The 27143-nt window shown below is 41.1% G+C and overlaps 1 protein-coding gene across 1 annotated transcript; it reads right to left on the reverse strand.

Annotated features, from left to right (window-relative positions):
- Nucleotides 1-248: 248 nt before the first annotated feature.
- Nucleotides 249-26577, reverse strand: spire2 (spire-type actin nucleation factor 2). The gene is made up of 15 exons (XM_047596714.1): nucleotides 26118-26577; nucleotides 22046-22089; nucleotides 19929-20315; nucleotides 15863-15943; nucleotides 15500-15664; nucleotides 14313-14399; nucleotides 13757-13874; nucleotides 11507-11667; nucleotides 11083-11305; nucleotides 7880-8007; nucleotides 6646-6783; nucleotides 5787-5854; nucleotides 4626-4653; nucleotides 3262-3359; nucleotides 249-750 (listed from the first exon to the last, which is right to left on the reverse strand). The coding sequence occupies exons 1-15, from the start codon at nucleotides 26416-26418 to the stop codon at nucleotides 354-356; spliced, it is 2424 nt and encodes an 807-aa protein (XP_047452670.1). The 5' UTR covers nucleotides 26419-26577; the 3' UTR covers nucleotides 249-353.
- Nucleotides 26578-27143: the final 566 nt, after the last annotated feature.

Here is a 27143-nt window from a genome sequence, read left to right on the forward strand (position 1 = left end):
CTCTAACTTTACATTCATGACTAAAACAAGGCAGCCACAGAGTTAAACTCTGACTTTAGCTCTGTGAGTCTGTGGAGGGAAGAAGGTGAGAAGACATGAGGCTCCAGAAAATACTTCTTAAATGTAGATATACAGATATCTAGATATATATATATATATATAGATGGATATATATATATATATATCACAGCATTCAATAATCCCACCTGGTAATACTTAAAGGAGCCTTCCTCCCTCCCTCCCTCCCTTCCTTCCTTCCTTCCTCCCCTCCTCCCTCCCAGGTGCCTTTAAGGAACTAGTTTCCTCTCCTTCCTGTGGATGTGCACAGTGAGCTCAGGCTAAAGGATAAAGTGTCATTTGTTGATGTTGTCGTTGCGACGTAGCAGCGGTGAAGGAGTCGGTGATGAAGCGTGAAGCCGCCGCTGCTGATCAACATGGTGGTGGAGGTGGTGAAGGTGGAGGTGGTGGTGGTGGTGATGGGGGGGAGGAGGGTGAGGGGCCAAGTCCTCCAGGTGGGGCTGGCGTTGTAGCTGTGGTCTCTGGGGGGAGGCGGTGGCGGTGGCGGTGGGGGGGGCTCTGGCCTCCCTCTTGGGGGTGTTGTTGAGGATGTCCAGGCTCCGGCGGCTGGAGGAAATAACGTCTGCGACGAACTTGGTGCATTCGGCGCAGACGTCGCGCAGCGTGCAGCCGTGGGCGTAGAGGTGGGGGAACTCCTCCTCCACCGAGCGGCGGGACAAGCTACGCAGAGACCTGCACCCGGGGAGGGAGGGGGGATGCAGGGGGGAGGGAGGGGGGAGGGAGGGGGGAGACTGGTTCATTTCAGAGCTACAACATCAGGCAATAGATTCAACAGAATGAGTCAAAACCAAGATGAGAACTGAAACTTTAGGAGCTTTGTTTATAATTTATGAAGAAACTGATACCGTCCTTCCTTCCTTCCTTCCTTCCTTCCTTCCGTCCTTCCTTATTTCCTTCCTTCCTTCCCTTTTCCATCCATCCTTTCTTCCTTTCCTCTTTCCTTCCTACTTTCCTTTTGTCCTTCCATCCATCCTTTCATTGCTTCCTTTCTTCCTTTCCTCTTTCCTTCCTTCCTTTTTCCATCCATCCTTTCTTCTTTTCCTCTTTCCTTCCTACTTTTCTTCTGTCCTTCCCTCTTTCCTTCCTTCCTTCCTTCCTTCCTTCCTTACTTCCTTCCTTCCTTCCTTCCTTTTTCCATCCATCCTTTCTTCTTTTCCTTCCTTCCTTCCTTCCTTCCTTCCTTCCTTCCTTCCTTCCTTCCTTCCTTCCTGTCCTCTTTCCTTCCTACTTTCCTTCCTACCTTCCTTCCTCCCTTCCTTCCTTTTTCCATCCATCCTTTCTTCCTTTCCTCTTTCCTTCCTACTCTCCTTCTGTCCTTCCCTCTTTCCTTCCTTCCTTCCTCCCATCCATCCTTTCATTCCTTCCTTTCCTCTTTCCTTCCTTCCTTCCTTCCTTCCTTCCTTCCTTCCTTCCTTCCTTCCTTCCTCCCTCCCTCCCATCCATCCTTTCATTCCTTCCTTTCCTCTTTCCTTCCTTCCTTCCTTCCTTCCTTCCTTCCTCCCTCCCATCCATCCTTTCATTCCTTCCTTTCCTCTTTCCTTCCTTCCTTCCTTCCTTCCTTCCTTCCTTCCTTCCTTCCTTCCTTCTTCCATCCATCCTTTCTTCCTTTACTCTTTCCTTCCTATTTTTCTTCTGTCCTTCCCTCTTTCTTTCCTTCCTTCCTTCATTCCTTCCTTCCTTTTTCCATCCATCCTTTCTTCCTTATTTTCTTTCCTTCCTTCCTTCCCTTTTCGTTCCTTTTTAATTTTTAATGAATGAATTAAAGTCCATGTTTGGTTATATACGGTTAGAGGCGGATCAGATGTGATCAATGATTAACGAGGAGATTAAAGTCATGATGAAAGTAACTATTTCCGGTTATAAAACAGTTTGCGTCGCTTCACCTGCCGACAGGTGTTCGCCAGCAGAGCATCAGTCCCTCCTCACACAGGCGGTGAGGGCATTAACGACAGCTGGCTAATTATTACATAACGGCTGCTTGGAGACTTGGAGGAGGCTGCAGTGATGATGTAACCGAGGGCTGAGGCTGGAGCAGGTAAAATATATTTAAACACAGGTAGTTTAACTGTGACCTGAACCAGAGACGTTTTATCTCCGTTATACATTTACACCAATATGTTCTTCACTGTTTTTTTAAACCACTGGCTGCAGGTACAACAATATATTTCACTGTGAATTTGACAAATAAAACTTCATGTTATCTGTGTCAGAGGAGCAGGATCTCGGCGTTGGAGCTGCTGGCGTCGCTCGTTAGTCTCGTTAGAGATTTAACTGCAGCTAAAAATACGAAGGAGGGAGGGAGGCTGCAGGGATCAATGTGTCTGAGGCCCGAGTGCCAACGCTGCCTCAATTAAACTGAGTGCTCTGGACATATTTGCTGATCAGCTGTGAGATTATGAGAGGAGGTGATTGTCTGATTGCTGATGGTTGTGGCTCCTGTCAGAGATGGTTTGAGAATTAAGTCTTTAAAGTTCAAAGGACGACTGAGGTGTTTGATATTAGCGCCACGTTTAGCATCGTCATTAGCGTTGCCATATGTGATGCTAATTTCCAAATAAAACATCTGATGAGGAGAATAATTTCATCATCGCAGTTTAGTTTAACATCCAAAGGTCCCAGGTTTTATGCATAATCCATCACTTTTTGTCTTTGTTTTATTTACATTTTTCGGTCTGTCTTCGTTTTCTTTTCTGCTTCAGTTTTCAGTTAAATTAAAGTCTAACTGTTATTTTTGGGATCCCTCCTATTCGAGCCCCTGAGGGCTTTTTCCCTGCATTTTTTTTTTTTTTGTTTTTAGAAAAAATTAATTTGTTTATGTGCGTATTTTATCAATCAGACTAAATCCGTCTAAATTCTGCAATAATCCAAATACTCAGCAGCTCAGCTACAGCTGGAGAGGTTTAAATTTCAGGAAGCTTTCAATTCCTCAGCATCCTCTTTTGGGATTTTGTCAGTTTTGAGATATTTAGGTCATATTAGTGCCCACAACAACAACAAGCAACAGTTAAAACTGGGACTTGTCCTGGTTTCAACCATAGTCTGTATATAAATATGGACTAAATAGGGACCTCTACTGCCACCTCCAGCCACCAGAGGGAGCTCTACCTGTCTTAGCTTCACTTTAGATGAGCTGTTCCTCCGTTCATCTTCATTTCTTTGTCTACAGGACAAACACAGACTCACTTATAGACTTGGCTCTTGTGTCCGTGGCTCTTCGGGGTGCTGTGGAAGCCCACGGTGTAGACGGGGATGTGGGCCAACTTCTTGGAGGGAACCTTCATCTGGAGCAAGAGGAAAAAGATAAAAGACAGAATGGAAGAAACTGTCACAAGGGGGCGCAGCAAAAAACGTTTAAAATTAGAACTTAATAAAAAGTTTCTGTAAAATGTATTCGACCCCTGGGATGTTTTTAACTTAACGCTTTTAGAAATGTTATCATGGAAACTGTGAAGGAACCAAGAGAATTTACATCTCGACTAGAGTTCAACCAAAGACAAATCTGATGAAAAATAGAGGATTTTTGTCCCTCAAACCAGACGTTATGTTTAGCACATGTCCACTGTGAAGCATGGTGGTGGCAGCATCATGTTAAGACGACGTTTATTTATATGATTTTTAACTGACTGACATTACTTTGTAGAAATGTGTTTTCAATCTGACAGTTAAGAGGATTTTTTTAGTAATTTTATTTTATTTTATAAAAGACTAATTAAATTGACAATTATTCAATTTATAAAAGCAATTAAAGTGGAAAACATCCAAATTGGAAGAATACTTTTTAGAGACAGTGATGATTCAAACACGCACACAAAAAAATACTTCCATAAAAACGAAGCACAATGATTTAATTACACAAATGCATGACACACACCACAAAATAATAAAAACACAAACAAAATCCAAACCTACAGAACCAACACGGCCGCGGACTGAGGCAACAACTCACAACCAGTAAAGAAAAGAAACAGAAGAAGAAGAAGTGACGTCAACATAAATACAGAAATAATGTGTTAATAAGTGAGCTGAGAATCATTCAACGCCTCTCGCCCTCGATCTTATATAAAACATTTCTCTTACTACATGAAAAGGTTGAGCATCAAATACACTCTTTTTCTTTTCATTATAAAACTCACTAAAATTTACTTTTCTTCTAAATGTTCTAAATATCCATGTCTGTGATTTCTGCCTCAGAGTGGAACATGGGAATGTTGTTTTATTAATGTTATTGGTGGTTGTTATTGTTAATGTTTTCTTTGTTTTCCTTTGTCTGTACTGCAGTTTCATTGTTATTGTTATTTTTGCCAATAAAAATATTTTGCAATAAATAATTAAATGAGAAACCTGTGCTTCCACACAGGCAGGGGGCGCTGCAGAGAGGAGTGAAACCAACTTTCGGTGAACTTCTAAATGTGAACTTGCAAATACATCAGTTTAAAACATGAATAAAATGAAATTAAAATGAAACACTGGCCACTCAAGTGTTTAAAACAAAAGCAAAGCAAATATTTTCATAATTCTGAACACGTTCTGTTGGATAATAGTTTTACCTTTGCACTGCAGGAGCCACACACGGACCTGCAACAGGAATAAATAAAACAAAGTTTACATGGTTCCTTCGAGCTGCAGAGCATGTGTGTGGAAGCTAGTAGCATGGATGCTAACAGTGTTGTCTGTCAACTGGAGTGTGAGGTATGAATAACTAATCTGATTACACGCCTTCAGCATCAGTGACTAACCCACCTGTAAACCTCTTAGTGGCATCTTCTGGTCTTTTGCCTCTGTTAGCAGCTACGCTAGCTGTCAGCTAGCGTGCTAGACATCTTTGTCCACAGTCACACATGCTCCTATTTCTGGCCTTTTAAGGAGCATCAATCTCAACTAAAAGCCTAATTGAGACTTTCACACTGACGCCAAGTCTTAAGATGTTTTAATACATAAAAAATTGCAAGAAACGACCTAAACATTTGTAAATTCAACTTCACACAGGTTTTAAAAATGGAGAATGAGTGTGAGGCTTGTTTCTACTGTTCCATAATTTGGACCAATCTACCAAATAATCTGGTATTTATATATAGGTTCAGTGTTTTCCTCAAAGACACCTCGGCTTATGGTCCATGTGCTGGGGATCAAACCATTAACCCTCTGGTTTGTGGACGTCATCACCATCTACTAGAACACGGCTGCACCAACTACTCCACCAGAGGTTGGTTCCTACAATGAACTAATGTTTCTTTCTTTGTGAGGACCTTCCATCGACATCATTCACCCCCCTTCTTCTTCTCACCGTCTTAACTAAGAGCTAACGCCATCCTGTCCATGATCTGCACTAATGAGGACGATGACTGAGACTGACACATATTTAAACCAGTGGACAGTAGAGCGGATTATGGAGTTAAATGCATTTACCATTTAATTAAAATTGTCTAGTTCCTGGAATGAATCCTTCTTATGTACAAATCCAAAATAATAAAGTAAAACTTTCAAGTTGCAAACCTGTCTAATGTAATGAGGACATATCAAAAAGCTAACAAAATAATGTAGTAATCTAAAAGTTCGACTAAAACTACGAAAAATAAAAATGAATAAAATGTACTAATGAGTCCTAATTACAGGTGAGTATCTGGTTGTTAACAGACTCTAGTGAGTTTCCTGAAAAACATGAAAAAGACATAAAAAAAGCTCCATTTTAAAAAAGTTTTCCTCGATACCTTTTACAGAGTAAGCAGGTGGACGGCCACGAGAACAGAGGAAACTTCACTCTGCAGCAGCAGCAAACCTGGAAACAAATAACACAACACACAACAGTCTAATCATGGAGGATAAAAGTATTTTTTATGTATGTGTTTGTTTCATTTTAAAGCTGCAGTAATTGGATCTCTGGTCACTTGGGGGCAGTATAACGAGCTAAAAAACAGAGTCATATGTTAGAGAGAGTCTGTCCAACTCAAATCATGGCGCCATGTTTGTTACATCAGAGGTTAGATTCTACAGTGTAACTCTATGTTGAAATAAATGTCTTATTTCCTATAAATGTTATTAATATGTTAAAGGTCCTTACTAAAATATCCCAGCGTCTACTTCCTTTAAATATCTTAAATGAGCTGTAAAATGCTTTGTAGCCCAATCACCTCATCAGTCATGGAGCTGTGTTTACCTTCTCCTCAGTCTCCATGTTCATCCATCACCGTTAAAAGGTTCAAATTACTCAGAGAAATTAGAAAAACTATTAAACTAGTCTCACTGTTATTTAGTGTTAGCATTATAGCATTAGCAGGCTAGCCATAATAACTTAGTAGTAACTGAGATAAAGTTACGTGTCAGTTAAATTTGTCTACATGGACATAAATTACATGAACACATGGGTTTCACAGTATATGTGTTGCTAGCTGCTATTTTTCTAAGCCTTTAGTCCAGATAACTAGCTAGCATAAGGCTAGCATAAGGCTAGGTTAGCTTCAAACTTAATTCATTTGTAAAGTGGTGTTTCTGAGATCAAGGTTCACATTAATGATGGTTAGACTTTATTTTTCTATATATACATATCAGAGACTGAAACTCTCTCGTTACCTTCCCTTTCTTCAGGTTATTGTACAGTTCTTTGCTCTGGAGAAACTTCTCCATCTCTGCTTTGACCAGGACTCGTCGAACGTTGATGACCTCGTCCACCGTTAAGGCGAGACTCTCCACGGGGTGACTGAACTCCTCCTGATTACAGAAGAAGAAGAAGAAGAAGTCCACTCATCCAGCTTTTTTGATTTACATATGAAAGATTTAAACTTACAGAGGAAAAATAACTTGATCCTCATCCTGCTACAGCTATTTACATTAAGTAAATAGCGGTACAACTTTATAACTACCACCTTAAATTGAGGACTCATGATGGAGTCTAAAGGCGTCAAGTATCCAGACTTTTATTCTCATAAGTCAGCACCGTCTGGCACCATTATGACATAAAAATTAAAGCGAAAACGTATGGATCTCCCCCTGGTGGCTGGTTGCAGTATAGGTTATAAGCCCCGCCCCTTTCATGTTAGTGGGCGGGGCTTGGGTCAAACCAAAACACTAAAATATCACAAATACATCTTTAGGTAGTTAATATAAAGCTGAAGTTTCTTGAAGAGTCGATCGTTTAGTTTAGTTTAGTTTTAGTTGATGCTAGAGAAACAGTACCTAGCCATGCTATCCATTAGCATCTCTATTAGCATCTAGCATCTGGAGTCTAACAACTCAATAACTCACAGGATCCGTTTAGAAGTTTAATCTGATCTTGAATGAATGCTTTATTTTATCCCTGCAGCCAGTGCCGTTTATTATCGACTTACATCTAGTGTTTTATTAGGTTTTACTAATAGTCATTACTTATATTATTAGACTGATATTTATTTTAAAATGTTTAATGTCTGCACAATAACTTAAATATGGTAATATTAATGAACAATAAAGAATGTGGAGTGATTTGTGGTTCAGAAAGTGTTTTTCCTTACTTACCGAGTACTGAAATGCTTCATGATGTTTGTTTTGTACATGTCTTCTATGAGACTTATTTTTATATTATTATTATAACTTATTTTTTATCCACTATTCCAGTTATGAACCCCAACTATGTCAATGCCATCTTTGTGAGGAGACGCACTTTGGATAATTTGGATAGTTTAAGGATAATTTCAAGGGCAACTTCAGCTGTTCTGTGTTCAGACATATCCGACACATATCTGCAATAAAACCACACACAACTATTCTTGCTTCAAGTGAATTAGACTTAAAGAGACTTGATGGAAGATGAAAGTTGTTGGTTCCTCACCATCCACTGGTGCTCGTCCCCGGTTCTGGAGCGGGACGTCGTCTCTGGTCCCTCTGTGGTCTCGTCAACTGAACTCAGAGACAGACGGGCCGGAGATTGGGGTGCCCAACCGTGAACCGGGAAAGAGGCTGGAACCCCCCCAAAAAAAGAAAAAGTTAAAGTTAGTTAAAGAATTAGCATTAGCATTTTACACACACACACAAAAAAAAAAAAAAATCACACTTTAATTGGTTCAAAGCACAGACTGTAAATAAATATGGATGGAGGAACTGCTCTTCTATTTTGAAGCGAAAGCAAGTAGAGCTCCCCCTGGTGGCTGAAGGCTGCAGTGTAGGTTCCACCCCCTCTATGTTGGTGGGCGGGACTTAAAAGAAAACTAAAAGACTAGAATACAAGTTAAATATTTTTTTAGGTAGCTAATATAATGTTGATGAATGTTCAAGTGTCAACTTTGATTGTTATTGTTTGTTATTTGATGCTGTAGAAACAGGATGTGACATAATAACAACCACCAGTTGCCATGCCAACTGCTCCGTACAGACGTCATGTGGGACCATGAGAGTTGTAAACAAGAAAAATAAATAAAAACAACAATTACAGTGTATAATCCAACATTTCCAACTTGTAACTGGTGGAGGTAGAGCAGAGCGTAGTATTAATCAAACAAAAACAGGAATGAGTCTGGAGGAAGTGTGGGCGGGGCATCAATATCATGGCTCCGCCCCCTGGAATTTACTGATCAGACTCTGGCTCCAAACTCACAAGATGGTGCTGCCTGAGATCCCGGGAAAATAGTATAAGTTTGGCCAACGAGAGAAAGTGGAGACGCGCTGAGTCCATATTTATATACAGTCGATGGTTAAAATGATAACAACTGAACGTTAACTGTTTTTTCAGGACTTCTTTACACATGTCAATAGAAACGAGGCAGCCAACATGATTTCCTGGATAAGTAACGTCATAAAATGTTTCCTTTTTCACAATTAAACAGCAAAAACCTGGATTTTATACTATATCACTGCGTTTCAGTGAAATTCAGATGCACTTATTGTTTCCGTTTGGCAGCAGATGCTCTAACACAGCAGCTCAAACTGCCTCCTCCGTCCTGCAGATGGAACGTGTCAGTGTGGCGCTAATGGAAAGTAAACAGGCCGAGAGGAAGGACGGCAAACATCTGCAGTAACAGATTAAGGACTCGACCCCACAACTCTGTGTTCATCATGTTTGATTCATGAGTTTCTGAAGCCTCTGCTCCACCAACATAAATAAAACTTCCCTAAAAACAATCTGAGACTCGTCATTGGCCCCCTGGTGGATTTATTCAGGCTCTGCAGTCACTAGCTTTTGGAAGCTATTTCCATAATGGCCGCCTTCGTGGCCTCTCTAGCTTTTTGTTTTGTTTTTCAGAGGAAAACAACAGTAAAATCATGTAGAGAAGTTGTGGATCAGACATAATAAAGCAGGTAAATATGGTCGAAATCGTTACTGTATTCTGCTTTATTCATTATTTAATTTCATTCAAATTGAACTAAAACATCCAGGAATTTATTACATATTAATGGATATTTATGTGATTATTCATTCACATCTGATACTGTAGAAGTTCTGACTATAATATGACCATAATAACCTATATAATAATATATATATTCAACAATTCAGAAACTTGTATTTCAGAAAAGGTTTGAAAATGTTCCAAAAATAGCGAACAGTATTTCGTGTTTATCCTAAAATAAATAAAAAGTCTGTCCAGTAACGTGTCATGAATGAGTGATGCATCAAAACAAACATAATATGTGGAATTTTTTTATTTTTTGAATTTTGGATTTAGTTTAAAACGCCCAATAAGCCCTTTAATTTAAAAAATATTTTTTTTTCCTGATTATTCTTATTCTTATTTATATGTCAGGCTTGAACAGGCTTATGAAAGAGAGTGGATCAGAGGCTGAACGCTGATTGAAGTAAGGATCATTTTTCAAGCAATTACGTCTGCTAATGCACGAATCAGCCGCCGCCGTCCCACTCAGGCCTTTCACCGTTCAACCCCATCAGCTCCACCCGGCCGGACTTCATCAGCACATCTTTAAACTCGATTATAATCCATCACAGTCTCAGTGCGGCTCCGTAGCCGATGTGAATCCCTGTCAACCGCCGACACCGACTCATATTTCAGTAATTTAATGAGGTTAGTGCTGGAGGCAGAAGCTGGAACCAGTGGTGACATAATGTCTCCACCATCACTACATCACTGAGACGCACTGAAGATCTGAAAACGAGGACAAAACGTCTTGAGTTTCACGTCTTTTAAGGCTTGAAGGAAGGAGGAGAGGAAACTTTAGAAAGACTGACAGACTGTTATCAGTCTGATCTGAGTTCAGGCGCAAATTTAATTTAAAACATGAGGAGAAGGAAAGTCTGTTGGTCCAAGGAAGAAGGAGAATCACAGACAGGAGGAGGAAGAGAAAGAGGAAGAGGTGGAAAAGGAGGAAGAGAAAGAGGAGGAGGAGGAGGTTGTAGTCCACGTTGACCCCTGACCTCTGATGAAAGCTGCACCTTCAGAGGAGTTTTAGGACCTACACCAACATTAGATGGGTGGTCATAATGTTATGGCTCTGTTTTTCAGGTTTATTTGACCACATATTCAAACATTTTCAAATCTTTTCAGTTTTATCCTGACAACTATAGAACCAGAGCTGGAGCTTTGTCTCCCTCTGTGGGAGGAAACCAGGAGAGAAGGACTTTCTAAGAATCAAACATGAAGATTTAACTTTCTAAGAATCCATGAAGAAGAAGAAGAGGAACATTAAAAAAAGAAGACGAAAAAGGAGATGAAGGGGATGAAGCCGAAGAAGATGAAAAAGATTTAAAAAAAAGTGTTCAAGAAAATAAAGGAGATAGAGATGAAAAATAACACATGAAGAAGAAGAAGAAGAAGAAGAAGAAGAAGAAGAAGAAGAAGAAGAAGAGGAGGAGGAGGAGGAAGAGGAGGAGAATGAGGAGGAGCAGCAGGAGGAGGAGGAGGAGGAGCAGGAGGAGGAGGAGGAGGAGCAGGAGGACACAGCTCAGATCAACACAGATCTATTTTAGGTTCAAACTCAGAGGAAGGAAGGAAGGAACTCCTTCAAAATAAAAGCTGGAGGTCTGGTCCTCATGCAGCTGTTGGTTCTGTCTCTGGTCCCGCGCTGATAAACATATAAACTGACCTCTGTAATGAGGGGGGGGTCCGGTTCCCGTCAGCGTCCTGGACCGAGGCCTCTCCCCCCTCAGCCTCACCCCCGAGTCCAGCTGGGACGACTCCGACAGAGACGGGAGCATCTCCCCCCGGAGGAAGGCCAGGTCGTGCTCCGAGAAGGACCGGTCTCTTTTCAGGGGGGTCGGGGAGCTCTCCGTCCTCCTCAGGTCCCCGTTGTCTGGAGACTCCTCCTCCTGGAGAGGGAAGAGGGGGTGAAAGGGTAAGAGGGTGAGAGGGTGAGGGAGCAGGGGGGGCGAATGACAGACATCAGTCAGTTAAGACTCAGATTTTCTATGATTAGGAAATTTAAAAGAAGAGGACGAGGAAACTCTCAGGGTGTGAGTCCTCCTCCGCCTCCTCCTCCTCCTCCTCCTCCTCATCCTCCTCCATCTCACCTCAGAGATGTTCATCTCCTCCATCTCAGCCAGAGTCGGGGCCTTCAGCAGGATGCGGGGGCGGGACGGCGGCCGGGGCTCCGACACCGACAGGTCGATGCACGAGGTGGATTTAACGTTGCAGGGACACGTCTGAGCGAGACAGGGCAGGGAGCCGAACGCTGGGAGGACGAGGAGGAAGGAGGAGAAAGGAGGAGAAAGGAGGAGAAGTGAGGAGAAAGGAGGAGAAGTGACTGTCGCTGCTTCACCACATTTCGTTTCAGCCATTTAGACAAATATCTAATTAAACCTCCATCGTTCAGCAGCAGCATCTTTCTGAACCAATCAGAGCTCTGAGTTGTGTTTCAGTAAATGCTGCATGATGCAATATGTCATTTGTCTTCAGCCAAAAAGGATCAAGATGTTCATCAACATCATTGAGTTTACTTTGTCCTAAATATTCGTTTGTTTTTTTTGAATGATCAGAGGTTAAAATGAAAAAGGTCGACATCAGAGACTTGTTGCTGCTCCGTTCGTGTCTGTACTTGATTGTGAGGATGTGCTGTACATGTTTCCTCCCAGAGCCTAAATTCCATCTGCACAGTTCATCATGTTGCACTGAGATGAATCACCGGCTGTAGATGTTGGTACTGTACAATGGGCCTGGTTGGTTTGTTCTGGTACATTTATATCTACAGCATTATTACTGGCCTCCTTCATATTACTGAGGTCTGATCCTGAAACTAGAGCAGAAAAAGGTGAAATGTCTCTCAGTTATTCAGCTCCTTCCTCCTGGAACATGTTGAAAAATGATGTAAAACTTGAGGAGCGGGTTTCATTTGATGAGAATCCATGTTGTAGTTCTAAAAGGAGGCGTTTTCAACGCTTTTAAGACCAAGAACCCAAACTGATGGAGAGATTAAGTAGAAACCCCCTTCCTACTATATTAAACTCAGCCTAGGGCCATTTATAAATACACATTATTGTCTGTGTTTATGTTGTTTGTCTGTTAGGAGCCAGATCTACTGACAAACAGATTTTTAATGTTAATGGAACTTTTCCTGGTTAAGGCAAAATAAATAAAATAAAAAAACATTAAGCCACTTTAATCGAAGGTTCATTTCCAGACGTCGTCTTTTTTCCGACGCAGCAGCTTTAAACAGGAGTCTGTGAAACGAAACTCCTGCATCACCTCCTGGATTAACGCCGACCTTCATCTTTAAATAGACGGGTCAATATTTATGAAACGTGACACCAGCTCCACATGAGACTGAGAGGAAAAACCGTCCCAAAGACCCCGAGGAAGGAAAGTGAGTTTATGCAGAAAAGAGTTGTTGGACCAGGACCTTTCATTCATGTTGAGACGGTTTACATTCACACCGATCAGCCACAACATTACGACCACGGACAGGAGAAGGGCAGAGCAGAGGGCGGAGCTGGGAATGACGTCACACCTGAGTCATCGTCATTCCAGTGACAGAAGTCAGAAAACAAGATGGCCGCCTCCACCAATATAACTTAATGTAACCAGATATAACTTTGCATGTTCAATATTTACATTTTTTTAAGTGCAAAGTAAAATTTAAGTTGTTGTTTTTTTTAAAATCTTGATATTAACTTATATTATTGCTATAATGTTAAACTAAATTTAGGCAAATTAAGTTCCACAAATTCAAATTATAAGTAAATATATAACTTGAACCAACTTTATTTACTAGAATTATTTACAGGGATGAAATTTACCACATGAGGCAGAAATTTATAAAAATATTCAAAAGTTTTAATCGTTAACAGCACTGTAACAGCATTTCAACGTATGTATGTGGGAAAATACTGTATGTACGACTGATTTAATGCAAGAAAAACGAAGAGCTAATAGAAGAACTCGGGCGATTCTTTGTCTAGAAAATACGTAGTAGAAAATAGTAGAGTAGAAAATCCGACTTCAGAGAACGTTCCAGTTGAAGATTTTGGCTTCAGAGCACAAATGGAAACAACATAAATAATATTTAAACCATCTTGTGACAATCCTACGGTGGCCCTGAAGGTCAAAACACAACAACATTTCAGGGTAGTGTGTGTAGTTGTGTTTGCTGTAATGTTGTTGTGTTTTGGCCTTCAGGGCCACCTAGATCAGTTCTGCTGGAACTTTTGACTGGTTCATGGGTGATTTACTTAGACCACTCACTGTTCTGCACAATATTAGGGAGGTGGTCATAAAGTTGTGGCTGATCGGTGAATAGCAGAGGTTTAAAATGTCGAGGGGCTTACGTCTGGAGCTGGGGGGGTCCACGGGCCGGAGCTTCCTCTCCATCTTGATCTCAGCCAGGACCCGGTCATGGAGGGACTGCTGCTGGGGGGGAGGAGGGGGGAGGCTGCGCTCTGAAGCCTTAACGAGGAGAAACAATTAAGAAGACGACATTTAAATTAAAAAAAAAAAAAAAAAAAAAAAAAAAGGTCAAAACACTGAGTCGACATGAAGGAGCAGAGGAGAAAATAAGATGTGGAAACAGAATAATAATAAAAACTGAGAAATAAAATGAAAAGGGAGACGAAGGGGAAGCAGAAGAAGAATAAGACGAAGGACACAAAGAAGAAGACGAAAGACATGAAGAAGAAGAAGAAGAAGAAGAAGAAGAAGAAGAAGAAGAAGCAGAAGACTATAAAGAATAAAGAAGAAAAATATGAGACTACAAACTTCCTGCAGAATTTTGAATAGCATCGTAACAAACGGTCTGAGGGGGTCATAATGTTATGGCGGTCGCCTTTGAATGGGAGGGGCACACACATCCTGCATGTCTAGGACCCCCCCCCATGTCTCACTCACTGGTTTGAGGGGAGGTCTGGACCTGATGAAGTCCAGAATCAGCTCGTGGGCGTTTCTCTTCACTCTGGTGGGAATGTCTCCGTCCACCTGACAACGAATCAAACAGAAAGACGACGTCTTCGTCTAAATGTCTTGTTCTGTCTGAAGAACCTGAGGCTTCATTAATATTCATGAGTTATGTGTCGGCCTCAAGGTGACAACTTCAAACATGTTCAGAGAGAATCCTCGTTTCTATTCACAGGGTTTGGCTCCAATAAAGAAAAAATCTGTTACATGTTCATCTTACTGAATCGTTGACAGGAAGTAGAATTAATACAGCTCGGCTTTGTCCTGGTATAAAATAATAAAAGGTTTAAAAATAAATCTAATTTTACTAAACCAACAACAACACATTCCAGAAGCTGACAGAACCTCATCTCTAGTCTCTCAAGTATACGTAGCATATTTAGCATAACTTATGCTACATGTGCTACGTATTCTACGTATGCTACGTATGCTGCACATGTAGCACATGTAGCACATGTAGCATACGTAACAAGAAAGCTATGAAATAAGGGAAGATGAAAGCTTTAACTACAATTACTACACTACTACTACTACAACTAATACTACTAGTAGTGGTACTACTACCACGACATCAACAACTACAACTACTACAAAAACTACTATCACTACTACAGTTACTCCTGCTGTAACAACTACTTCTACAACAACTACAATACAACTACTATACCTGCAACAACTACACAAACTAGTACTACTACAACTAGTATTACTAAAACAACTACTATTACAACAAACACTACACAAATAAAAACTACTACTACTATTACTATCATAACAACAACTTCAACTACTACAACAAGAAGAGCTACAACTACTATTATTGCAACAAGTACTACAACTATTACTACTGCTAATACTACTACTTCAAAAACAACAAGACTTACAACTAACACTACTACAAGTACTTCTTCTTCTTCTTCTTTTCGAGTCGTCTCACATTAAATCAATTACTTTGCGTCTTTAAAGTGTCACTAACGAGCTACTCGTTAAAATAACTGTGGCATTGTTAACGTGTTATTAACGAGTCCTTAACGAGTCCTTAAAGAGTCTTTAACGAGTCCTTAACGAGTCTTTAACGAGTCCTTAACGAGTCCTTAACGAGTGACCGTGGGTCGTCTCACCATGACTTTGCGGAGCTGGAACTTCCGGGCTCGTATGTCCTGCATGAGCATCTCAAAGGGAGTGAGGCTGAACTCTGTGGGCAGAGGGTTGAACGGCTGCTCCTGCACCTTCTTCAGCTTCACGCCTTGTCTCAGCTCCTTCATCAGCTGCACCCACAGACGGGCCTGGACACGGGGACGGAGACGGACACAGAGACACACATCTGGACGGCTTGTATAAAGGTACACACAGAAATATAAAGGAGCAAAGTGACGGGAAGAGGGAGATAAATAACTAGTATGAATAATTCATGGAGGAGGGGCAGGAGTCAATAAGATGCATCGTGTCTCTACCGTCCCCCCCCTGGTCCCCCCTCGTCTCACCCAGTCTCTGTGTTTCAGGGCGTCCAGCTCGGCCGTGGATCTGTCCTCCAGAACTTCCTCTTTGGAGATTTTCTTCAGCATCTGTTCAACAACAACAAGAAAAAAAGTCAGAATCTGAAAGAAGAAACAACAGAACAGAAACAAGGAGCGAACGTAGCAGGAAATCTATTAATACTACTACTACTACTGCTGCTACTGCTGCTGCTACTACTACTAATACTACTACTACTACTACTACTACAAGTACACACTATGGAAGGGACACTACTACTACTATAACAACAAGTACAAGCTGTGTAAGGGACATTTTAACTACTAATACTACTACAACTACTACTACTATTACTATTAAATCAACTACTACTACTATGACTACTATTACTACTGCTATAACTACTACCTCAACAACAACTACTTATACTACAACAACAAGTACTACAAAAATAACAATTGCTACTAATAATACTATTTCAACAAGTACAACTACTACCACTTTATCAACTACTACTACTTCAACAACAACAACTACTACAACTACAACAAGTGCTAAAAAACATCAATTGCTACTATCACTACTTCAACTACTACAACTACAGAAATTACTAGAACTGTTACCACTGCTATAACTACAACAACTACTACTACTACTACTACATTTACCACTACTACTAGAACAACAACTGCAGAAACTAATTACTTCTAAATCAACTACTATTACTACTCCAACTACACACATACATATACACATATACACACACACACACACATATATATATAAAATACACACACACACTCTTTCTGAATGTTTCCACGGTAAAAACATCTTCACTTCTGACACTGAACAGATCTGAACGTTTGTGTTGAATCATATCGAGAGTCTGAAACGTGTTCTTCATCCACAGAGATCATGATTTTAGGAGGACGTTCTGTTTGTTATTCATCAGTTCAATTAACCAACCACTAATTACATCCCATAATAAAACACAAATGTTACGTTTCCATGTAAACAGATTCCTCCCTGATAAATATATATGAGGATCTGAGTTTGATTTCGGGTGAGGAAGGCGTCATTTATCCGTCATTTATCCGTCATTTATCCGTCATTTATCCGTCTCTGCTCTGTAGCTTGTAAACAGGAATATTAATGGCGGCCGAGTTATGAGTGATTTTAAATTCAAAGAGGACGGCACCTCCACAGCAGCGAGTCCAGTGTGAAGCAAACAGGAAGCAGGTCGACCATCTCATTTCCATTTATTAATCCCCTGGATGTTTGGTTCTCTCAGGTCTCTAATGTTCATGTCTGCAGGAAACAACCTTGATTCTCTCACAGTTATTTATTAAAGATGCAAATTCTGCTTCATCTCAGACGTTTCAATCCACACTGACCTATTTTATCTTATTTTAAAACATCTCACATGAGAATAAAGTTTTTTGTGACTGTGCTATGTTGAAACTGAAGCTCCTCACTGATACGTAACATTGCCTCATTTTAAGTCTAATATTTCTTTATGTCTGTGTGTGACTGTGAATAATACAAAAACTGTAAATAAATCCGCACTAAGCTGAAAAAGCAGTGGTTCAATTACATCTCGTCACAAATCATCCTGAAATACATATCTCTGGACTACAAACATCAAACGAGGCGGGAAATCAAATCATTTTTCATCTCATTCTCTAAACATCTGAAGCAGAAATAACCAAAACATTTTTTTTTTTGTGTGAAAATCATCTACATTATTTTGCTGGTGTAGCTATCAACTGTATAAATATAGATGGAACAGCTCCTCTAAACTGAAGACAAAGCAAGTAGAGCTCCCCCTGGTGGCTGGCTGCAGTATAAACCATAAGCTCCACCCCCTCCGTGTTAGTGGGTGGGACTTGGGCCAAACTAAAACACTAAAATACACGCCAAATCATTTTTTTTTTTTAGGTAGTTTAAAATAATGAATGTTCAAGTATCATTTTCTTTTTTTTTGGTTTCGCATTAGTTTAGTTATTTCATGCTACAGAAACAAGATGTGACATAATAGCAACCAGTTGCCATGCCAACAGCTGAGGCCGTAGGGCTGTGAGAGTTGTAAAAAATATTTTTTTTAAATTGTAGCTGGTGGAGGAAGAGCAGAGTTTAGTATTAATTAAACGACAACGCCATTGAGTCTGGAAGAAGCGTGGGCGGGGCATCGTTATCATGGCTCCGCCCTCGTAGCGTACTGAAGGCACCGTACGTAGAATAATAAAAAATGCGAGTGAGTGGAAACAGACGGAGTGGAAGCTAAGTATTTGCTTTTCAAATAGAAGAAGAGTCGGCTCCAGCCGTACATTAGAAATATTCCATCCCATCCTGAATATCTGGTTAGACAAAACTAATGTCCTGTAGAAGAAGGACCAAAGACACCTTCCTTTCGATTGTTCAGGACGCTGCTCAGGACTTTTAATGTCACCACTGTGGTTTGCTGATGTGGCAGAGTCACAGAGACGGACAAAATAGTGCCCTGGCAAACTGATAAAGAGGTCGAGCTCCAGACTCAGACTCGTTAACATCAGCATTTGTAAGCACTTAGACTTTCTCTCTTGGACACACAAAGGACGTAATAAATCTGTCTGCACCAACTCATCTCAGCCGTGAGGTCACGTCATTACTCTTCAGGTCTTTTTCTCACATTAAACGATGGTTGTCTCGCGATCCTTAGTGCAACTCCAGTTAACCCTTCACAAAACCCCGCCCACAAACAGTCATTGTCCAATCATACATCCTAGCGACCGTTACTATGTAACCAAGGTCAAGCTGTCGCCCTCCGACGAGCTGAATGGTGAAAGTGGGACAATGGATACCAAGAACAGTGTGGAAGGACCCACTCCAGATAAATCTAGAAAGCTACGTACGCTGCTCCAAGGCTAGAGAGGACTAAAGCCATAGTGATAGCTAGCTAGCTAGCTAACGTTGAGCTAGCAAGACGCTCACATATACAAAACTGTATTTGAAAGTTATGGTTACTTTTGATGAATATTAGTAATATTAGAGCCTAACTAACATTAGTTAACATGATGTTAGCTAGCTAGCTAGCTAGCTAGCGAGTTCACGTTAGCTAGCTAACTTTAGCTGTTCTCAATGCTGGCAGCTCTCTAATGTTATGTTTTGTCAGTTTACATCAAAGTTGAACATTGTTCCAAGAAGTAATTTATACTTATTGTGTTTTTATCTTTCGTGTAGTATTTCGTGAATGGGCAGTCGACTGCTGAAGCTGTACTCGTCGTATTTGAAGGTTTCTCGGATTTTATGCTTTCGCCTCGATAATCGTATTTTCCCCGTTGTTGCATATTTTCATATTATACTGTAAACCTGCTGCCTCGATCTGGAGGAGCTTTCGCAAAAGGTCAGTTAAAGTTTGTTTTATTCTCCTCCTCACGTCAACCTTCCATTAGCATTAGCTAGTTAGCCACTTACACCTGATGCCTTTAACATACCTGTTTAGATGAGTCTCAGTTCATCAAAAAGACAGAAAACAGTCCAACAATGACAAGAGGTGCAATTAAAGAGACGTGTAAAACCCTGTAAAACCTAAAACTTAGATCCAACACAGACCTGAAGACATTTAGTGAACGAGTCAAACTTTGGTTTAAGCAGCAGCAGAGATGTGAACATGAATATTTTTACTTCATCATCAGCCGGTCAGATACTCTGAACTGTTGTTTAATGTAAATCTTGTCAGGTTTTAGTCTTTGTTTTGTGTCATGTGTGTAAATAGCTTCACTGTACTGTTGCTTCTTTAAAATCCTGTCAACAAGGACAAATACTGCAAATTAGAGGAAGCTGCAAGTCTTATTTATATGCATTTACTTTTATGTAGTTTTTCTCTTGTCTTATTTTGTTCCCTGTGGAGAAATAAAGTTTTATCTTCTTATATTCATATATAAATATACAAAAGCCTGGGACGTCCACTAGAGACCAGCTGTGTTACGAGCAGAGACCTGGTTTATATCATTTGCTTCTGCACATGTTTCGTTTTTTAATTTTTCTTTGCTTGTGTTTCTGACGCCACCAGAGCAGTGGAGCTCAGTAACTCACCTCCTTAGCGTCTCTGATCTTGATGAGGAACGTCTGCAGCTCCAGGGTTTCTACGAACAGCGCCCTGCAGACGGCCTGGTAGTGCTCCGGCGCCAGGCTCGGGTTGGACAGCCGAGACGCACACAGCGCCATCACCTGGCGGAACGTACACACGGGCCTTATCGCTGCCTCCTCCTCCTCGTCCTCGTCCTCGTCCTCCTCCTCCTGTCCGCTGTAGCCCTCGTCGCTCGTACCGTTCCCGGCGGCGCAGTCCGTCTCCCCGGTCTGGTCTCCGGACGCCATGCGCTCGATGAGGCGCTCCAGCTGAGGACTGAGCTCCCGCTCCTCGCTGTCATCCAGACCCCAGTCCAGAGCTCGGTAGATGGCCACGCCGAGAGACCGCACCACCTGGAGGGATGGACGAGGAGGAAAGGAAGCACGTCTGAATTTAATGTTCTGAATCTTTACACCAGCTCCCAGTCAGCTGTAGAACAGGTTTCAAAGTTCTGCTGTTGGTCTTCAGGTCTGAATGGTTCAAGTCCAGAACTCATCACTAGCTGCGTTTCCATCATAGTTTTTCTCAAACTAAAAAGTCCATTTGCTCTTTGGACGCGTTGCCACTGAATGAGCCGTGAAATCTCATAATTCTCTTAAATACAAGGTTTCCGTTGTACTTTTATGATAAACTTTTACATCGATACGTCTGAAAAACCACCAGTGTTTCAGCGTTAGATATCTGAGAGGTTTTAGTTTATTATTGAGATGTTTGGGTTGTGCTCATGTCTTGGAGAAATGGAAATTCAGCTCTGAGATCTGTTCAGTAGGGCCAGGCGTATCGATCTGAATACCGATACCATGGCTAGTATCAGTATTGGACCGATATTGGCAATGATGAGGCCGATACTTTTGTTTGTTCTGTGTAGCTCTGTGCGCGGCAGCAGCTTCTCCTCCAACATCTGTAGTAAAAGGTGGATATTGACAGAGTTTGACACTCGAAAGAGAAGACAATTAGACGAGACCTACTTCTTTGGTGGAAAATGAATGAGTCAACATTTCCATCTCTGAGCAATTTTTTATATATATATATATATATACAACTATTTACTAAATCTGTGTGAAACTTCCTAATACTTGTTACTTTTAATGGAGCATTTGCAGTTTAGACGCTGTAAGAGTTTGGCCTTTGAAGGCGTCGGTGTCTGTAAACGCAGTGACAACGTGATGGAGCGGCTCCTGGGTGTCGGGTTTAGTGCAGAACAGCAACGTCTGTGTAACCGGAGGGTTCAGATGACAACAGCTCTGCACACGAACATAAAACCAGAGGCTAAAGAACGATGAAGAATTAGCTTCAACCAGAAATCTGAGCAGCACCGTCGTCAAATCTGTTCAGTCTGAGCTGTAAACACACTTTAACCTTTTAGGAAGCCAGGACAAACATCCATTAACGCTTTAAAATGTTTGAGCATCTATAAGCACTTGTATTTAGTACCAATAGTCACCTCATCATCAACACTCTGCAACTAATAAGCTTCGTTTAGGAAAAGCATTTCTCTGGAATTCATGATAATATCTTTAAGATGAGGTTTATTTATTTAGGTATTTGGGACCAGTAGGACCTTAGAAGAATAAAAAAGAAGCATCATCTTGAAATAAATCATGTGGACACGGATTATTTCACTGTATATTACAATTTAACTGTAAACCAAAATATAAAACTGTTTATTTTAATGCAAAAGCAGAATTGGAAACAATTGAAATCCCAACGTCCTTTGTTTGTTTTTTTGTTTTTTGTTCGTTTGTTTGTTTTATAAAGTGTGGCTTTAAAAAAATTAACCAAAAAGTAGAATAGTTTGGTTTAAATGTTTGGAGATGAACCAACACTGCATTCCAGCATCAGAACCTCATCCCTCCATGACACATGGGGGCACTAATGTCCTGGTTTGGGCCTGTTCTGCTGCATCTGCTCATCATTGATGGACCAATGAACTGTGAATTCTACCAGTGAACTCTGAAAGAAAATGTCAGGACATGAGTCCATGAGCTGAATGTGAAGAGAAACTGGGTCATGGAGGAAGACAAGGAACTAAATTTGTCTTTTCGTTGTTATTTTCTGTTTATTTCCTGCGTTTCTTTCTCACCTGACGCTCTGGAGGAGGTTGAAGAGGAGACGTGTCGGCTTCATCTGGAAACATAAAGAAGAGCAGTTTAATTAAACGTCATTTATTCGTGTCCAGCAGAAATAAACACGAGGAGCTCGTGTATCTGTGGCTCTAACGCTCGTCCTGCAGCTTCCAGTTCATAAAACCTGCTCCCACTCATCACTGCATCCGTTGTGTTTCTCTTTGTGTCGTGTGCAGCGGCAGGTTAACGTTTCTGTCCGAGTGAAACAAGCCTTTCATCCTCCACTCAGATCTCAGATGTCAGTAACGACACCCGAGAGGCCTGAAACTCCTCAGTCAGCAGCTCTCGCTGCAGAGAAACCAGAGAGTGGACGGAGACGAGGACGGAGACGAGGACGGAGACGGAGACGCATCAGCAGAATAAATAAAGCAGAACAAAGTGCACTGTAAAAATAAATAACTGTGAAGATGTGATTATATTTGTGTCATCAGAGATCTTAACAATTAAACAATTTAATAATTAATCAAATTTTTTATTTAAATTTTTTATTTTAAAAGATAAATATTGCAGATTTCTAAAGTTTCTTGGCTTGAAATTAGCAGATTTCACTTTTTCTAAACATATTATACAGATTATTTCCTTCTAAATGACAAATTTCATTTCTTAATATTAAAAAAATGTGGAATATTGCAGGATTAAACAAGATTAAATGAGATTAAACAAGATTAAGTGAGATTATTTCCTTCTTTTGTAGAATATGAAGATTAAGAACATTTATGGAATTTATTTAAAGAGGATGTAGTTCGTATTTTTTCATTTTGAGCCAAATTAAAAGACAAATATTGCAGATTTTTAACCATTTTCTGATGTTTTAAAGACTTTCTTCACAGGCCTTGTTTTAATGTTCTGAACTCGATGTTATTCTCGTGCTAGTTTTTTTATTTCTGCTCAGTGTTTTGGTTTGAAATGAGCAGATTTCACTTTTTTTAATATTAAAAAACAAGATATATTGCAGGCTTAAACAATCTATAATAACATTATTTCCTTCTCAAATTACCTTCATTTGAAGAATTTAAAGACAAGAACATTTGTGGAACTCATATCAAAAGGAGGTAGTTTATATTTTTTTATTTTGAGCCCAATTAAAAGAGAAATATTGTAGATTTTGGGAGTTTGGAGGGTTTTTTGTTTTGTTTTGTTTTTTTTTTATAGTGCAGATCCGACCTGCTGCAGAACAAACCCTCTGTTCCCACCCTCATGAACACAGACGCTGTTTCCACCTGCAACAAAAGAAGCTCTCTTTTATTTTTGTCCTTCTCAGAGGATGAAACCACGAAGCCCTGAAAACCCGTCAGACAGGTTCAAACAATCGTCCGTCGTAACCGAAGATACTTCCACCAGTTTCCCACAGACTCGGCCCAGAAAACACAAAAGAGGAGAAAATCTGCACTGGAAAAAAACTCCAGTTCGTCCCCAAGTCTGTCCTTGTCTCCTCCTCGAGTCGACTGGATTCAGTCCAATAAATCTTTCAATCTAAGTTAATGTAGTGTGGATGGCGGGGGGGGGCACCTTGTGTTCTGGTCCTTCAACGCTGCCATAAACTCCCTAACCCTCTCTGGAAGATTTGACTCTGGGAAACTTTTCTCTTCTTTTTAACTAGGAGGCTGAAAAGAGCTACTGTTAGCTTGGAGGCTAGGAAGTTTAGGAAGTGCTACTGTTAGCTGGGAGGCTAGGAAGAGCTAGCATTAGCTGGGAGGCTAAAAAGAGCTACTATTAGCTGGGAGGCCAGGAAGAGCTAGCATTAGCTGAGAGGCTAAAAAGAACCACTATTAGCTGGGAGGCCAGGAAGAGTTAGCATTAGCTGGGAGACTAGAAAGAACCACTATTAGCTTTGAGGCTAGAAAGAACCACTATTAGCTTGGAGGCCAGGAAGAGTTAGCATTAGCTGGGAGGCTAGAAAGAACCACTATTAGCTTGGAGGCTAGGGAGTTTAGGAAGTGCTACTGTTAGCTGTGAGGAAACTGAAAGAATTAGCTATGAAGTTTTTTGACCACGGATAAAATTGAAAACATCACGTCATCTGAGCTAAATGAACTAAATGTCTCTGATTGGTCGGAGGCCTACGCAGGTGATGCGGGGCTATTTTCCTCTCTGTATCGTTTGAGACATAATAAAATCCAAACCGACTAATGAGACGCCCGGACTCATTCGCTCTGAGTCACACATTCTCCAGCTCGTCCTGGATAACGATGGATTTCATCTCACCCTCACCCTTCACTCACAGTCTCTCCTGAGATGGACTTTGCTCATCTGTTGCCATGGAAATAAGGTCAGAGAAACCACATAGTGACGGAGAAGGAAAACGGGGTCAGAAACAGTGAAGAGGGACGATAAATGAATAAAGAAAAGAAATAATAAGAAGAAGAAAAGCAGGAACAGAACGTTTCCTTGTGAATTTGACTTTGACTCAAACTGAACACAGATAAATACTAGCTAGCAAAGTCTAGGAAGAGCTACTGTTAGCCAGGGCGCTAAGTAGAGCTTTAGAAGCTGAAACCCCTCCAGTAGGTCTCAAACTCTTTAATATGAATCTTTGTTTCTGCTCAATAAAGATTTTACTTCAAATATATCAAATATATTCAACCAAACAAAGATCTGCTTCCAGCGTCCGGCTCACGGTTTGTCTGCAGATTCAGTTTGTTTGACGGCAGCTTGTTCTGAAGCTACAGAAGGAGGAGAGGGACTGAAAATCTGAAAGAAGGAAGGAGGAGAAGGAGGAGAAGGAGGAAGCTGAAAAGGAGAAAAGAGGATGAAGAAGAAGCGGTAAGAGGAGGAGGAAGAGTTTCCCTGCGTTTATTCTAAATTAAATAATCAAAAATGAAGAAAACACTTGGACGATAACTTGATCTCTGCCTTTTTATAGTTAATCTACTAAAATAAAACAAACTATATTTGATTATCAAGCTTCAGGCTGGATTTTAAAAGACTAATGTCACATATTTGTTGCATATAAGATGCTCAAACTTTATTTGAGCTGCATTTTCATGTTATTATTTGACTTATTAAGCTGCTGGTTCCTGAACAGCTGTCTGCTTCTCTATATAATGATTTTAATATTTGTTCTGCCTTCTCTGACCTCCTGACCCGACTGAGCTCAAGTAAAACTCAAATATTCTATTTTCTCTACATCCTAAGCCAGAATGAAGCTTCATGTCTCGGATACGGGAGTGAGCCTGAGGACGGGGGAATTTGATGCAGCCTCGGTTTATTGGAGCATAAATACTTCACATTATCAGGTGGATTATTCTCCAGGTACAGGCTGACTTCAGAGAAAGCTGCGTAAAAAACCCTGTGGGCCTCCATGCATCACTCCAAGTCTCCAAAACAGTCTCAGCAGAAAGGGATTCCAGGGTGAAGCTCCATGAATAATTAATCATTCACCGGCATAATACAAGTCATCCTCTTTGGCACCTGGGAATGCAACAAAATAAAGACACTATACGGTGTCTGTTTGTTTTTGAGCAGCTCACGGTTCAGTTAAAATGGCCAAACAGTCCATGTGAAGGTCAGTAAAGACGGGTATGTGTGGTGTTTGGGACGGGGCGGCACGTGATGTTCCTGTGTAACAAACTCCGTAGAGAAATCGTATAAATTAACGATCATTTATTTTAATTTAAACTCTTTGCGGGATGAAACTCAAATGAAAGTGATTTACTGAATAATGACACACGCTTATACATTCGGCGCTGGTGTGCTGCGTCAAACTACGCGTTATTTAGCTCACGTTTCGACTTGGTTGTTGTCTCAGAGTTTGCTGCCGCCTGCCGCGGACCAGTTTCCTGGAAGAAGACGGTGCGGTGCAGCTATAAAAAAGTATCGATTTTATTCAAACTGCGCCGATTTGTGGGTTTTACTTGACGCCGAATTTAAAGGTGGGTTTAGATTATTAAAATAGACAATGAGTGTGGTTGTATGCGTCGATTTATTCCGCAAAGCGAGGAGGAGTTGTTAAATTTCACTTTTTTTACGCTTGAGTTTGGTGTGAGGTGCCAGAGGAGAGGCAAGTTTTTGGCAGCGAGCCTTCCCTACCGTCGCGTCGGGGCTCCCGTCGCAGCGACACGGTTCCGTCCCGGTGGAGGAGGATGGAGGACGGGTCCTTCACCCGGCCGACTCTCCCGGCCGGCGGGGGGGGCACCCTGAGCCCGCTGCAGCCCTGGTAGCACACGGCCCACGCCTGCTCCTCGTTGATGGGCTGCTCGTAGGACTTCAGCACCTCCTCCAGAGACAGCTCCCGGGGCTCGGCCAGGTCCCGGACCTCGCCACGGTCCGCGGGGGCGGTCACGGCCGAGTCCCCGTCCTCGGTGCTGGATCTGTTGGTGGATCTGGCCATGGCTGCGACGCCTCGGAGCCCATTCTTCACTCCGCAAATGGCACCGGGGCCATTTGTGTCCTGTCCGCTCCGGAGCGTCTCCTCGAAGTACCGCAGCTGCGCCTCGTTAACGCGGCGACGTCAAGGTGGACGCCGGGAAAAATCACGCCACCTCCGGTTGTGCTGCTCCACAACAACAACAACAAGGAGAAAAAAAAAAATGCACCGAAACTGTAGATCTCATACTCATCACTGCAGCCTGTGCGATCGGGTTGGTCGGTCTGCATTGATGCACCTATATTATTTACAGGCAGTTATTATTTTTATTTATTTATTTTTTATTATTATTATTATTATTATTATATTTATGGACAATTTGTACCTACACAAAACTGTCAAAGACATGAACAGATGTGTGCATCAGATTTTAGATCATTTTCATCTGTAGTCCTAAAATAAAAATACAAAACAACATCCAACACACGCTACAAACGTTGCACAAAAACACTCAAACTATACACATAAAAGAATCTAAAATCTGCTCCTGATATAATGTGTGAAATTTTAAAAAAGGACCTAGTAATTTCCTTCCTAGTATTGGCCTTCATCCGTCACATTTCAGAAATAAAATAAAATAAAATAAAACAGAAATGCATTTCATTTTGACCAAATTAAAATGAAAGCTGTTCGTGAACATTTTAGAGCTCATTCATAGTCAAGACCCTGAAGTTTCTATCACAAAAGTC

This window comes from Mugil cephalus, chromosome 10, assembly GCF_022458985.1.
Source record: "Mugil cephalus isolate CIBA_MC_2020 chromosome 10, CIBA_Mcephalus_1.1, whole genome shotgun sequence".
Taxonomy (NCBI): Eukaryota; Metazoa; Chordata; class Actinopteri; order Mugiliformes; family Mugilidae; genus Mugil; species Mugil cephalus.